This window comes from Zingiber officinale, chromosome 10B, assembly GCF_018446385.1.
Source record: "Zingiber officinale cultivar Zhangliang chromosome 10B, Zo_v1.1, whole genome shotgun sequence".
NCBI lineage: Eukaryota > Viridiplantae > Streptophyta > Magnoliopsida > Zingiberales > Zingiberaceae > Zingiber > Zingiber officinale.
In genome coordinates, this window is record NC_056005.1 from 61,069,576 (window position 1) to 61,085,449 (window position 15,874).

The following is a 15,874-nucleotide window of genomic DNA, read 5'->3' on the forward strand; positions in this document are numbered from 1 at the left end:
TATTGTGACAACAATGGAGCTATAGCACAGGCGAAGGGACCTCGCTCACACCAGCGGACCAAACACATACTACGGCGCTTCCATCTGATTCGAGCGATCATCGAGAGGGGAGATGTGAAGATTTGCAGAGTACCTACAGAGGCTAACATCGCAGATCCATTGACCAAGGCTTTGGCACAGAGGAAGCATGATGGTCACACTAGGTCATTGGGGCTTAGAGCCTACACTGATTGGCACTAGTGCTAGTGGGAGATTGTTAGCTAGAGCCCTAGAGTCAATCATTTGATTATTGTATTTTGGACTTGTTGTATAATATTCTATATAAATAAAGGCATTTGGTTTTTGGTTATTATACTTACTTGTATTGGTGCTAAATAAACTAAGTATAATAACATCCTTGAGTAGACGGTTCTCACCTATATCAATTGGTTAGTTGAACCGATAGTGAGATAATATAGGGAACACTACTCTTAATCATTCCTAGTCGAGTATTAACATTCAGGGACAATGTTAATGCAATAAGACTTGCATGTAGGTCAACTCGATGACTTGATCTCACAAGTCATGGATATAGAGATATTAAGTTGACACATGGGTATGCATTGGAGAATGTATACTGAATGACCCGCCATGATAAAGTATCATGATCGTTATATGAGTGTCATATACTTTCTCATGTGGCTATTAGTATGACTACTAGTCCTTAGACCTGAAGTCACCATGGATCCCTACATAAGGAGTTATGTACTTTGGTTTCGTCAAATGTCACCCGTAACTGGGTGGACTATAAAGGCAATTACTGGGTATGTAACGAATTATGCAGAGGGATGTGAGTGATGTAGATGGGATCTATCCCTCTTATATGACGGGAGAGACATCGATATTCTTGATAGAGTGAGACCACGAAGTGCATGGCCATGCCCAAATGAGTCAATATAGGATATTGAGCTCATTTAATTGAGTGAGTCTACTTGGAGTTCAAGATTTAGATTGATTAGAGGATGACACGGTCTATGCCTCACATTGATCAATCTAGATATCTAGGATAGAAGGACACTTGTCATATTTTGTGAGGAGTCACAATTAGTAGTCACAAGTGTTGGAGTGTATACTGAAAGCCTAAGCTTTTGTAAATATTTATTTTGAATAAAGAATCACATTTGGTCAAATTGTCTACATTTAGTTGTAGTTGTTCAATTAATTTATATTGTAGATAACATAGTATGTGGTGCCACATACAGAAGTGGATGTTATCAGTACCTTATAAATTATAAACAGTAGCTCACGACCAAAATGAAAAGGAACAAATCATTGGAAGGTCGTAGTGTAATTAGGTATAAATTTATATTGACTATATAATTACATTAGTATACTTAGAGTGTATAGAGTAGGACCATTAGAGGTCGTTTCTTTTATACTGACTTCATAAAGGAACAAAGACCACAGTTGTTATGGAAGTGTGTACTCTTAATCCTAATATAATAACAAGCACATATATTTGATATTTATTTCTTTAATTTATCAATGGGTGAGATTTAGTTCGATAAATCAATAAGCTCGATAAGTTGGGAAATGATATTACTTAAAGTGTGTGTTGTTGATTATAGAAGGAAACTGTGTCCTAGTAATCTAGGTTGATAATGTCCCCAAGATGAGCTCATAAAGATTGTTATGTTAAACCCTGCAGGTGCACTTAGTTCGACATGACGATAAAGTTGAGTGGTACTATTCTTGGATTAAGACATTAATTAAATGAGTTGTCTATAACTCACTTAATTAGTGGACATTCGATATCTTAAACACAGGGAGACTAACACACTCATAATAAGAAGGAGCCCAAAAAAAAAATGTAATTTGGGATTGGTGCGGTAGTTCAATAATAGTTCTCTAGTGGAATGAATTATTATTGATAAAATTAAGTTGTGTGTTCGGGGCGAACACGGGATGCTTAATTTTATCGGGAGACCAAAACCAATTCCTCCTCTCAGTCCCTATCATAGCCTCTTATTTATAAAGTACTATACCCACCTATATCCACCTTCTATACCCACCTAAAGGGGGCCGGCCAAGCTAGCTTGGGAATCAAGCTAGGGCCGGCCTAAGCTTGGTTTATGGGTGGCCGGCCCTACATTGAACCCAAGCTAGAGGGGGCCGGCCATAATAAAATTAAAAGAATTTTAATTTTAATTTTTATTATGTGGAAAATATAATTTATTAAAGAGAATTAAATTAAAATATCTCTCTTAAAAGGATCTACAAAAGATTAAAGAAAGAGATTAGATCTCTTTCCTTATTTGTAGATTGGAATGATATTTTATTTTTTTCTCTTTGAAAATTATTCACATGTTGAAAAATTAAAATTATAGAAATTTCTTTTTATCAACCATGAAGGAATTAGAAAGAGAAATTTTATTTTTTAAAATTTCCTAAGACAAATAAGGAAGTTTTAATTGTTGATTGAATCTCTCCTAATTTTCTCTCTATGATGTGGCCGGCCATGATTAATTGATTAAGAAATTTTATTAAATTTTTCTTAATTAATTATTGTCAAAGAAAGTTAAGGAAATTTTATTATAAATAAATTTCCTTATTTGCCAAAGCCAAGGAATATAAAAGAAGGGGTAGGGGTGCCTTCATGGTACACAACTTCTAATGTTCTCTCCCTCTTTTCCTTGGTGTTGTGGCCGGCCATCCTCTCTTTCTTTCTTACTCTTTGTGGTGGCCGAATTCTTCATCTCCCTTGGAGCTCTTGTGGTGGCCGAATACTACTTGGAGAAAAAGAAGAAGAAGGAGAGAAAGCTTGCATCCCTTAGAGCTTGGTTGGTGTTTTTTTCTTCTTCCTTGGTGAAGCTTTCTTGTTTTGGCCGAACCTAGCTAGGAGGAGAAGAAGGTGTTTGGTGGTTTCTCATCTTGGAAGATCGTTGCCCACACAACGTCCGAGGTTAGAAGAGGAATACGGTAGAAGATCAAGAGGTCATTCTAAAAGGTATAACTAGTAATTTTTCTTTCCACATAATACTAGTTATTTTTGGAAATAATACCAAATACAAGAGGCTTACGATTCTAGTATTTCGAATATGTTTTTCGATGTTGTGTTCTTTTGATTTATTTTTCCTTGTGATTTGATTGTTCCTTTCGGTTAACCTAAAGTTATTTTAGGAAATTAAATATTAGCTTTCCATAAAAGGTTTTGTCTAGTCGGTGGTGGTTGCTCCCATATCCAAGAAGGCCATGTGCCTCGCCACGTCAGTACTGGGAACCAATTATGAAAATTAATATTTAATGGAATTAATAACTTAAGGTGATTTGGATCGAACGTGTTAAGTTCCGCAGGAGGTCCAAGTCTAAACCTAAAAGAACAAATAGATTAAGTTTTGGATCAAACGTGTTAAGTTCCGTAGGCGATCCAAAATTTAATTTAAAAGAACACATGGTAGCTAGGAAAAAGGTTCAGACCTTTGTACAAAATTTTTGTACAGTGGGACCTTTAGGTTTTCCGAGTAGCAACCAACAATTGGTATCAGAGCTAGGGTTTTGCCTCTGTGTATTTGGTATTAGTTTAATTATGCACATGTCATACATAATTTAGGCAGGATAATAGTAGGATGTGCTAACTTTGTGGATGCAGGATCCAACTATTATGGCTTATAGTTTTATGTGTGTGATTGGACCCTTGGACATGTCAAGGGCATTTATATGTGTGGGCATGATTGTATTAGAAAATACAGCAGGAGCTGTGTTTAGTTTTATTAGGATTTTATTTTTGATCTAGATACATGTACATTCCTTTTATGGAATATAGGATCAAAATTGTAAAATTCTATTTATGTCGCGGATCGAATCTTGCAAAGCGTGGAACCTTCTGAGGACCAGAGGCGCAACGGAACAAGGAGCAAGATGTATGCGATAGCTAGACCCGGTGGCGGTGGCCAAATATGGCAGCAGCTTGGGATGACAACACACGGAGGACAACCATAGATAAAAGCCATAATAGTTGAAAATTAGATTTTCTATTTATTACTTTTATATTGTGTTGTGTGTGTATGTTAGTATACATGTTTAGTAGGCTAGCATAGTTAAAATTCCTCATTTATAAATAACTAAGTGGGAGAGGGATTTTTAAGTAAAACCCATGGTCTCCATTACTGGTTTGTAAGTGATGCAAACAAGCTTGCGCGTTGGCTCTGAGTGCCTTCCTCCATATCGGATGAGCTTGTTTGTGGATCACTAGAACAAACTTCCATTTGGGATGGCTATAGGAAGTTAATTAAGAGCGTGTGATCTTCCCCATCGGAAGGGATACAATCTTATTAATGGACTTAGTGTCAAGTAATGGTATACAATTAGGCACAACTAATAGTATCCTCCTCATCGGAGTCACTGCTATTATTTGTGTGACCAAAGGATACCAACTATTAATTTTATTTATCAAAAAGTTAGGTTGAGAAGAAAATAAAATTAATGGGTTAAAACCCTCCTTTTACAAATGTTGAATTTGTATACGTCCACAATATCGTGGCATACAAAATTCACGGTGGTTTGAGGTGTTGGTTAATTTAAAATACTATTGTTTGAGGAATCAATATTATTCTAAATTTAGAGTTCTGACCAAAAGTTATTTGTTATTCTTAGGATGACTTTCAACCCACTGTCCATCATACTACAACAGAATAGACTTATCGGTCCTAACTACATAGATTGGAAAAGGAACCTGGGCATTGTTCTTACTGCTGAAAGCTATAAATTTGTACTGACTGAGCCTTGCCCTGAAGCACCCACTGGTGAATCTACCCAAGAGGAGATTGAATATCATAGGAAATGGGTAAAAGCAGATGAGATGGCATGGTGTTACATTTTGGGTTCTATGTCAAATGTATTGCAACATCAGCATCAAGATTTACCAACAGCTTATGATATTATGAACAATCTCAAGGAACTCTTTGGTCATCAAGATAGGGCTTCTAGGCAAGAAGCCATGAGAAAAATAATGACAGCCACCATGCAAGAGGGTACTCCTGTGAGGGATCATATCCAAAAGATGATGGCTTATCTGAACGAAATACAGATCCTTGGAGGAGAAATTGATGGGGAAACCCAGTTCGATATGATCCTCCAAACACTACCTAGAAGTTTTGAGCAATTCCGCCTGAATTACAATATGAACAAAAGGGTATATTCATTGGCGGAACTACTGACAGAACTTCAGGCAGCAGAAGGATTGTTTCGTCACAACTCTCATATTCACTATGTTGAAAATGGTTCTACTTCTAAGCCGAAAGGAAAGAAGAAGAAGAAACAATTTGGTTCAACAAAGAAAGTGAATAAATCTCAGAGTACAGGACCTAAAGCTGGAATGAAGAAGCCGAAGGGCAAGTGCTTCATCTGCAAGTAGTTAGGGCATTGGAAGGCGGACTGTCCTCGTAGGAATCAGAACAACAAAGGTATATCTCATGCTCTAGTTGTTGAAACATGTTTAGCGGTGTTATCTACCAGCACCTGGTGTGTAGATACGGAAGCCACTGATCATGTCTGCAATTCCTTGCAGGGGTTCCAGGAAACCCGACGACTATCTGAAGGAGAGATTACCGTCTACATGGGCAATGCTACTAAGGTGGCGGCTGTTGCAGTGGGAGACGTCTACTTATCTTTTAATAGAAATAGAAATTTGGTTTTAAAAAATTGTCTTTATGTACCCAGTTTTAGAAAGAATTTAATTTCAGTTTCTAAACTGTTTCTAGATGGATATTCAGTTTCCTTTAGTAATGATGTAGTTATTAAGAGAATAAAGTGATTATCTGTTCTGGTGCATTAGTTGGCAATTTGTATACTTTAAATCCAATTTCTCCCACAAAGCAAAACATGTAAATTTATAACTCATCTTCTAACTCTAATAAGAGAAAAGAACCTTCAGAAATGAACCAAGCATATCTTTGGCATCTAAGGCTTGGTCATATTAACTTATGTAGGATTCAGAGGCTTATAGCCGATGGACTTTTGGGTTCATTAGAGTTGGAAAATTTTCCAACTTGTGAATCATGTTTGGAAGGTAAAATGACCAAAAGGCCTTTCAAGGCCAAGGGGTATAGAGCCAAAGAAGTGTTAGAATTGGTTCACTCTGATTTGTGTGGTCCTATGTCTGTCCAAGCAAGAGGAGGTTTTGAATATTTTGTCTCTTTCATAGACGATTATTCAAGATATGGATACATTTACCTAATGCGCCGCAAGTCCGAGTGCTTTGATAAGTTCAAAGAGTATAAGGCTGATGTGGAGAAACGACTAGGTAAAAGTATCAAGACACTACGGTCTGATCATGGTGGCGAATACCTCTTAGGAGAGTTTAGGAATTACTTATCAAAGGTCGGGATTCTATCCCAACTATCCACACCTGGTACACCCCAACAGAATGGTGTGGCAGAACGAAGGAATAGAACTCTTATGGAGATGGTTAGATCGATAATGAGTTATTCGGAATTACCAAATTCGTTTTGGGGATACGCTCTTGAAACGGCAGTATACATTCTGAACTTAGTACCTTCTAAATCAGTTTCTTCTACTCCCACAGAATTATGGAATGGGCGAAAACCCAGTTTAAGACATATTCGGATTTGGGGTAGTCCAGCACATGTGCTGAAACCAGATGTTGATAAGTTAGAATCTCGTACAGAAGTTCACGTGTTTGTGGGGTATCCCAAAGGAACGAAAGGTGGTTTATTTTATAGTCCTAAAGACCAGAAGGTCATTGCTAGCACCAATGCCCAGTTTTTAGAAGAAGACTATATAATGGATCACAAGCCCAGTAGCAAAGTTGTTTTAGAAGAACTTAGAGAGGATACGTGTAACGCCCGCCCTCCCTGCTAACCCTAAGGGACGTGGCTACGATACTCTACGTACATATTACAGCGGAAGACTTAAAATCATTTTTCTTGGTTTAATAAAATCCGAACTACACTAATATGGTTTCCATAACATGATAACAAGATAAATAAAAGCATAACATCAAGTCAACCATATGGTACTACAATTTACTAAACCAAAGTGAAATTCTTAAAAGTTCTTAAAGCAGGTTCTTATTTGGTTGCCTAGCCACCGCCACACACATCTCCTTGCCTCTCCTGCTGCTCCTTTAGCACATCCAACTTTTTCCTTTATCTGTGGTACAAGGAAAGTAAGCTATGAGCACTCATGGCTCAGTAAGTTCCTTTCCTACTCACTAAAACCGAAAATTATCACATGATCAAAGAATATCTTAACATAACATAATCTCAACTAGTCATGGCATAACATATCATACTCTTTAAGCATATCATGCAACATAACAACATCATGACTAGTCATGGCATATCATCTCTTAAAGCATAGCATGGAACATAACATAATCATATCTAATCATGGCATATCCTAGTATCATTTTAAGGTAGCATAGCATATCAAGTTCTTAAAGCATAGCATGAAACATAACATAATCATATCTAATCATGGCATGCCATATTATCATCATAAGATCACATAACATATCAAGCTCTTAAATCATAGCATGAAACATAACATATTCATATTCAATCATGGCATATCATAAATCATAGCATCATCAAAACATGATCATAAATTATATGCAATATGATTTTGAAAACATGTATCCGAAAAACATGTGTATGTTTCATGATCTTTTAAAATCATTTCTTCTTACATATATACTTGAACATAATCTCAACATAAAGGGGCCCGGCTTAGTACCACATACATACATAATGCGCGCATCCTAAGTAGATCCAAGGTAGCTAGTCTTGAACCTACTAGGAAACTAGGCCCGTAGCTCGACCTAGGGGCACGTAAGGAGCCCACCCTTTACTAGGCCCGTAATTCGACCTAGGGGCGCATAAGGAGCCCACCCTTTTGGTACAATCCATTCAGAGTAAAATACATGTCATACTTATACATATCATACATCATACAAGCATGCATCACTTAGGCATACATCATATAAAAGTATGCATCACTTAGGCATACATCATGTCATAAAAGTATGCATCACTTAGGCATACATCATATAAAAGTATGCATCACTTAGGCATACATCATCATACATCATGTCATAAAAGTATGCATCACTTAGGCATACATCATATAAAAGTATGCATCACTTAGGCATACATCATGTCATAAAAGTATGCATCACTTAGGCATACATCATGTCATAAAAGCATGCATATTTTAGGCACATAGCATATCATCAAAGCATGCACATTTCTATCCACATAGCATATCATAAAAAAAAACATGTATATTCTAAGCATATAGCATATCATCAAGCATGCATATTCTAAGCACATAACATATCATCAAAGCATGCATATTTCTAAACACATATCATATCATAAAAACATGCATATTCTAAGCATATAGCATATCATCAAGCATGCATATTCTAAGCACATAACATATCATCAAAGCATGCATATTTCTAAAAACATATCATATCATAAAAAGTATAAATCACAAGCATACATATTTAAGCATAAGGGTGTATCATGTGATTATACTATCATAAGAAACATGGTAACATAGTTAACTTGGGTTCTAAGCTTCCTAATCCCTTGGGTTCTTATCATTGCCGAACCCCCTTAGATCTCAATTTAGGTAGAAATAACCTCCAAGCATGTGGGACCTAAATTATCATTACATCAATTTCATAGGAAGCATTATAAGCATGATTTACTTGGTTTCTAAGTTCTCCAAGTCCCTAAACTTCATGTGGATGAACCCTATCTGGTGTGAAACAAGGTCTCAAATGTCATGAAAGTATGGAAACCTTAAACCACATTTATAGCATTTTTTTTCCAAGTAACATAGTAAGCATATTGAGCTAGTTCCTAAGTCCTTCAAGCCCTTAACATATGTCATGGTCAAACTTTTAACAAGTGTTCATTAGGGCTAAAAAAAACAAACATACAAGCATGTGAACTTGAACTAACATCATGTATAAATTCATAATAAGACATTATACAATATGTATGGTCGAAACTTACCCTAGCCTTAATTAGGTCATTAAACAACATATTGCATGGGAACTTTATCTTTCTACTTATCATATTTCTATTAGAGTGACATAAGCATATTTAATTTTTGTTCTAGGGTCTCTAGGGCATCTATCCCTTCATTGCCGAAACATACAATGGTCCATTTAGGTCATGGAAAAATTATACAAGCATGTGACACAATCAACACATTACCCTATTTTCATAAGAAGCACTTTTAACACATTTGGTTTCATTTCTATGGCCTCTAGGTCTTTTAAACCCTACTTGGCCGAAACTCAACAGTATATAAACTTGCTTCAAATAGCCTAAAAGCATAAGAAATCATACAAGTTTCATAGCATGTATAAAGACAAGCATAAAAAACATACATGTGAATTGTGTCTTAGGCTTCCTAGGTTTCTTTCCCTTTTCCTTTTATTTTTCCTCATGGCCGAAACCTACCAGTCTTTAAACTAGGTTTTAAGTGGCCTAAAGCATGGAAAACCTAAGTAAGTTTCATGGCAAAAATTACTAAGAACATCATATACAAAGTGGGTTCATAAACAAGCTAGGACCCTTGTGATTTTACATGTCATATACCATGTAACTAATTTTCTATACTCCAATTAAACATGAGAGCATTAAACAACTTTCATATCATAATATCACAGAGGTCTTGAGCATATTAGAATTTTGTTCAAGCTTTTCTAAACTATCCATCTTATCATGGCCGAAAATCTAAAATAAGAGTTCATGAATTTCTAGCAATGTTCAACATGCAATTCTTTAAGAGAACTCTATATTCTATCATACAAACATGGTTACTTAAATTTAAAGGTCTTCCTACCCTAAGCCCTTTTCTTGTCCGAAACATATAAATGGATTTCTTTTGGTTCCAAGTAACTTTCAAGCAAGAAAACCAATAAAAGACCCTTAGTAGTTCATGGAGGGAATCTTGTACTAGTTTGGTTACACCATGTTTTCCCTAACCTCCTTAAAATATTTTTGGCCAAAATTCTAGGGTTAGGCACTACTCTGATCAAGCATCAATTAGGTATAAAAACATGAAGAAAATCCTTCCTACATAGCATAGAAAACATATCATAAAATAAAGACTTGTTTAAACCTTCCTAGATTTGAAAACCCTTTCTATAGCCGAGTTTTTCTTAAATTCTTTCCTAGGTTTTCTAATCCTCATAAAATCTGAAAATCACATAAAAATCCTTGTACCACAGGTGAGGGGAAGCTTACATCCTTTTCGCTTGTGGATCTAAGGTATGGTGATGGAAGGAGTAGCCTCTTCTTCAAGTTCCTTTCCCTTGATTCCCTTGCTTAGTCCTCCTTGTATCTTAGGCTTTCTAGGAGAAAACCTTGGCTTTGGGGCCGAAGATGGAGGCGAGGGGACAGATGGTTTCGGTGAGGGAGAGGAAGAATGAGAGAAAATGAGAGAAAAATAAACTTCTCTTTTCTTGCTCCCTTTTATGTTAAGGGGGAAGAGGTAGCAAGATTGATTTTTGCTTTCCTTCTCCCTTAACCCATTTTCTATTTTTTTCTATTTCCTATTTATTTTATTTATTCATTTATTCTTACCATTCATGATGAAATAAGGGGGATTGAATCCTCTTAATTCCCTCTTTAAATTTTTGGCAAAAGCAAAGAGGAAGAGGGAGAGAAAGGGAGGAAGGCAAGTTGCCTTTCTCTTGCTCCTTTCTTGTTTTCTTTTGGCTTGCTTTTACTCTTACCTTTATCATGAGTTTTCCTCCTTTGCTATCAACATCTTCTCTCTATCCCAATTGGTTTCTACTAATTAATTCTATGAAATATAATATAAGAGGTTCAAGGTTCAATCCTTGACTTCCTCTTCTTTTTATTTCATTTTATTTCTTTTTGATTCAACTCACTTCTTATTATTTTTCTAAGGCAAAATCCCATATTCATATGTTTATCTTAAAAGCTTAGTGGGTGTTACAATACGTCTACTTCAGTACCAACAGTACAAGATGAAGTACCACAAGAGACTGCAACACGTGTCACACATGATACACAACCACCACAGTGCCACGTCGTAGTGGGAGGGTTGTAAGGCAGCCTGAAAGATTCATGTTTTTGGGAGAATCTTCGGACTTGATCCCGGGTAAACATGAACCTGATCGCCGAACATATGACGAAGCACTCCAAGATATAGATGCATCATCTTGGCAAAAGGCAATGAATTCTAAAATAGAGTCTATGTACTCTATTAAGGTCTGGGAGCTTGTAGAACCACCTGATGGTGTAAAAGCCATTGGATGCAAGTGAATCTACAAAAGGAAAAGAGGGACAGACGGGAAGGTAGAAACCTTCAAAGCTAGGCTTGTTGCGAAAGGGTACACTCAGAAAGAGGGAATCGACTATGAGGAAACCTTTTCACCGGTAGTCATGCTTAAGTCTATCCGGATACTCTTATCCATTGCTGCTCATATGGATTATGAGATTTGACAAATGGATGTCAAGACAGCTTTCCTTAATGTTAGTCTTGAAGAGAACATCCATATGAAGCAACCAGAAGGGTTTATTGAAAAAGGCAAAGAGCATCTAATGTGCAAGCTCAATCGGGCCATTTATGGACTAAAACAAGCTTCAAGGTCTTGGAACATCCAGTTTAATGAAGTAATCCAGTCATATGGATTTATTCAGTGTCCGGATGAGTCTTGTGTATACAAGAAGTGTAACGGAAATGTGGTGGTATTTCTTGTACTATACGTAGATGATATTTTGTTAATTGGCAACAATGTCAAGGTATTATCGGACGTAAGGGTATGGTTGTCCAAACAATTTGATATGAAGGACTTAGGAGATTGTGCACACATTCTTGGGATCAAAGTTATAAGGGATCGTAAGAAAAGAATGTTGTGTCTCTCCCAAGCTTCATATATAGATACAGTTCTTGCTCATTTTAGCATGCAAAATTCCAAGAAAGGTTTCTTACCTTTTAGGCATGGAATAGCTCTATCTAAAGAGATGTCTCCAAAGACATCAAAGGAGATAGAAGACATGAAAGCAGTTCCTTATGCTTCGGCTGTAGGAAGCCTTATGTATGCAATGCTATTTACGAGACATGATATTTGTTTTGCCGTGGGCATGGTCAACAGATATCAGAGTAACCCTGGACAAGGACATTGGACTGCGGTAAAACATATATTAAAGTACCTGAGAAGGACTAGAGATTATATGCTAGTTTACCAAGCAGACGATTTGCTCCCTGTGGGTTACACGGATTCAGATTTCCAATCAGATAGGGACAACAGTAAGTCTACATCAGGCTATGTGTTTACTTTAGGAGGTGGAGCCATTTCATGGAGGAGTGTTAAACAGAAATGCGTTTCGGACTCAACCATGGAAGTTGAGTATGTAGCAGCCTCTGAGGCAGGTAAAGAAGCAGTATGGCTCAGGAACTTTCTAATGGACTTAAATGTGATTCCTAGTTTGCCCAAAATTATCATAATTTATTGTGATAATAGCGGTGCAGTTGCAAACTCGAAGGAACCATGAGCTCATAAGGAAAGTAAACATATAGAGCACAAGTACCACCTGATACGAGATATCGTGAAGCGAGGGGAAGTTGTCATCGCCAAGATTGCATCAGCGGATAACCTGGCAGATCCTTTCACTAAGGCCCTTCCGGCGAAAGCTTTCGATCGGCATATGGAGGGAATGAGAATTAGATGTATGGTAGAAGATATGGCAGCTTAGTCATTAGTATAAGTGGGAGATTGTTGGAGTGTATACTGAAAGCCTAAGCTTTTGTAAACATTTATTTTGAATAAAGAATCACATTTGGTCAAATTGTCTACATTTAGTTGTAGTTGTTCAATTAATTTATATTGTAGATAACATACACTACAACAAAAATCCTCATAGACATCGATTTTCCACCGGTGTCTATTTCATTTTCGACCGATGTCTATGAAGCCGATGTTAAAAGTCTGCCATTTTAGACATCGGGTTAAAACCGGTGTAGTATCACTTAACGACACCGGTCTTCGAATCGGTTATTAACCGGTGTACTATCACTTAACGACACCGTTTCATCAACGGTGTAAAACCGATGTAATATTGTATGTTAATAACACCAGTTTTGGCAGCGGTAAATGACCGATGTACTATTAGTTAATAACATCGCTTTTGAAGCGGTGGAAAACCGATGTAATATGTATATTTTTAACAGCACAAATTTGATTTCTGAAACAATGAAAAACTGACAATAATAAAAAAAAATATACAAATATTCATAAATTATACAAATATTCTTCATTCAACAATATCCATAAAATACACAAATATTCACAAATTATATAAATAATCTTCTTACAACAGTATCCATAAAATACTCAAACATTCTTTTTACATCAAAAACTAGCTAATAGATATCAAAATCAAGGTAGAACATTCTTTTAACACATCAAGGTAGAACCGCACTTCAAATGTAATCTAGCATGCATTCAACCCACTCGAACCGCACTTCATCAATTTCAACTCTGGAGTACTTGAGATTTGTAAACTGTAAAAACACATAAATAATATATTAGTAAACCAAGACCAAAGATCATAGTTGAAAATGCAATAAGAGCACCAGGTAACAAGATGACTAATTGGAATGCTTAAAAAGATAAACATTCATCAATTATCTCAACCACATCATATAGTGATAGATCTATGAATAACAAGTTTAAATCTAACCCTTGATAGTAATTGTGCTCGAAACTGTCCAAATTAGGCCTTTGATTGGGGTTTGTCTTCTTGAATACTCTACAAACAACCCATCCTTCTTCCTGTGTCAAGTTTTACACATCAAAATACTTCAGTATGCATGTGTTTCATACATGTATTAATATGATTGTTTTTCACTAACATACACAGCTTGAGGATGATCATTATGATTGACCTACCTGAGTTGGGTCATTTTCATTGGATTGAAGACGATATTCATGGATGATCCAATCGGTTTTCTTCCCATTTGGTGCTCTTCCCTTGTAGAAGACAAGCGTTTTGCGCATCCCTATTACCCTAAACTTCGATAACACCGGCTTGTCTCGACCGCTTGCCTTCCAAAATCCAGCTGAAGTAGCTCTATTCGTCCTCGTCCCACTTGGATACTTCCTATCCTTGAAGCTAAAGAAGTACCATTCTTTTTGCTCCTCATGTACTCCATGCTTGCACTTATCTATATATTTGTTAATTTAACCAAAGTAAAAGATAGATAATTAGCTAGCAAAGTACTTGATCATCGAGAGTAGTAATTAATTAAATTAAGTATGCTGACCTTGAAGATCCCAAGGTTCTATTCGATAAAGATCGACATCTTGAATGATATCTAAATCAATCTCTTGAGAAGCTACCTTTCTCGCAAGGTAGTAGCCCACCAGCTCTTCTTCTGTGGGATGAAACCTGAAACCCGGTGGAACGACGCTGCTCTCTCCTTCCATCTCAAAGAATTAATATATACTGCACTTATTAATCTACCTTCTGATCGATCGAAGCACTCCTGAATTATTACAACTTTCAAGTTTATTTTGCAATTGAAGCCTTCCAATATAAGTTAGTAAGAAAAAGCTAACTAGAAAACATGAAAAGCACTACCGACCACATATAGAGAGAGAGATGTTTCTTTGAGTGCACTACAACTTATACAAGGTGAATGGTTGCATGCTCAATGTTAACGTAGAACACACTCTTAGTGTATATATTCATTCAGTAATAAGTACATAATCATATATATGCAGAGTTTAAGTAACTTACAGATTGAAAATGTTGAAAGAAGGGAAGCTCACCAGAAGAGAAATGAGGCAATGGAGGAAGAGGGAGAGGAGGTCTAGGGTTCGTAGAGGCATATATATAGTGTATTGCATCTCTCTTTCTCTTTAGAAAGCGATGTAATATATATATATATATAAAGAATTAAAGGGGAGGGAGGTTAGGAGCCATCGAGTGCACCACCCAGAAAAAGCAACATGAGATAACTCTTGACACACTTAGCATATACAGTGGAAATTCATGACACAGACATGTATTGAAATTGTAATCACTAGAAAAGAATAGGATTTGAGCTGGTAGAGAAGGATAAAAATGAAAACTGTATGGCACAAGACTAGATGATAACTAAATAGGTCATAGGCTAGAACAGTAAGGTCATAGCAAAATATAGTAATACACAAAGTTACAGACATCTGGAGATGTTTTAAAATACATCTTTTACATCAATGTTTCAAAGGGAAGGAATGATAAAAGCTTTTGGTTGCTCATTCTAAAATGCAAACCAGCCAAAACATGGTTACATGGGAATTTAAGATGGAAACACAATATTAGATGGAAACACAATATATGTAAATCAATAGATTGTTTGTTGCAAAAATCCAAATGTACATTCATAATTTTGCAGATTTGAACATTGAAACACAATGAACTACTAGCTATCTTTCACGTCAGGCTAAAGATGTTAAATAAATAAGGTATGTATATATATACACACACACATATATATATATATATATATTGACAAGGATAAAGACACACCTGTTAAGAGAAACTAGATGTGAACCAGGAAATTGTGGGTTTGTTCTTCCCTAATAACCAAGAATAAGAAACAGAGAACTAATAAGAAATAAAATATAAATGAGTTAATACGATCAAATAAAACCACAGCAAATAAGACCAAATCGCATTGTGAAAATGTCACTGTTAATTGAAAATTTTAGTAGGGCTAGATCTAAAGTATAACTATATTAGTTACCAAAATAACAGATACTTGTGAATCAATAAATAACAGAGGCTCCCTGACTGATTATGTATAACAGATTCATAAAGGTTTGAAAAATAAA

The 15,874-nt window shown here is 36.2% G+C and overlaps 1 protein-coding gene across 1 annotated transcript in view; it reads right to left on the bottom strand.

The window, feature by feature from the left end:
- LOC122029158 (NAC domain-containing protein 37-like) overlaps positions 1–14,580 on the bottom strand; it is a 28,346-nt gene extending 13,766 nt beyond the window's left edge. The window contains exons 1-3 of the mRNA XM_042588105.1: positions 14,320–14,580; positions 13,946–14,220; positions 13,737–13,828 (exon numbers count right to left, since the gene is read on the bottom strand). Of these exons, the coding sequence (XP_042444039.1) occupies positions 13,737–13,828; positions 13,946–14,220; positions 14,320–14,482 (530 nt within the window). The 5' untranslated portion in view covers positions 14,483–14,580. The remainder of the gene's footprint in view (positions 1–13,736; positions 13,829–13,945; positions 14,221–14,319) is intronic.
- Between the last annotated feature and the right edge of the window lie 1,294 nt (positions 14,581–15,874).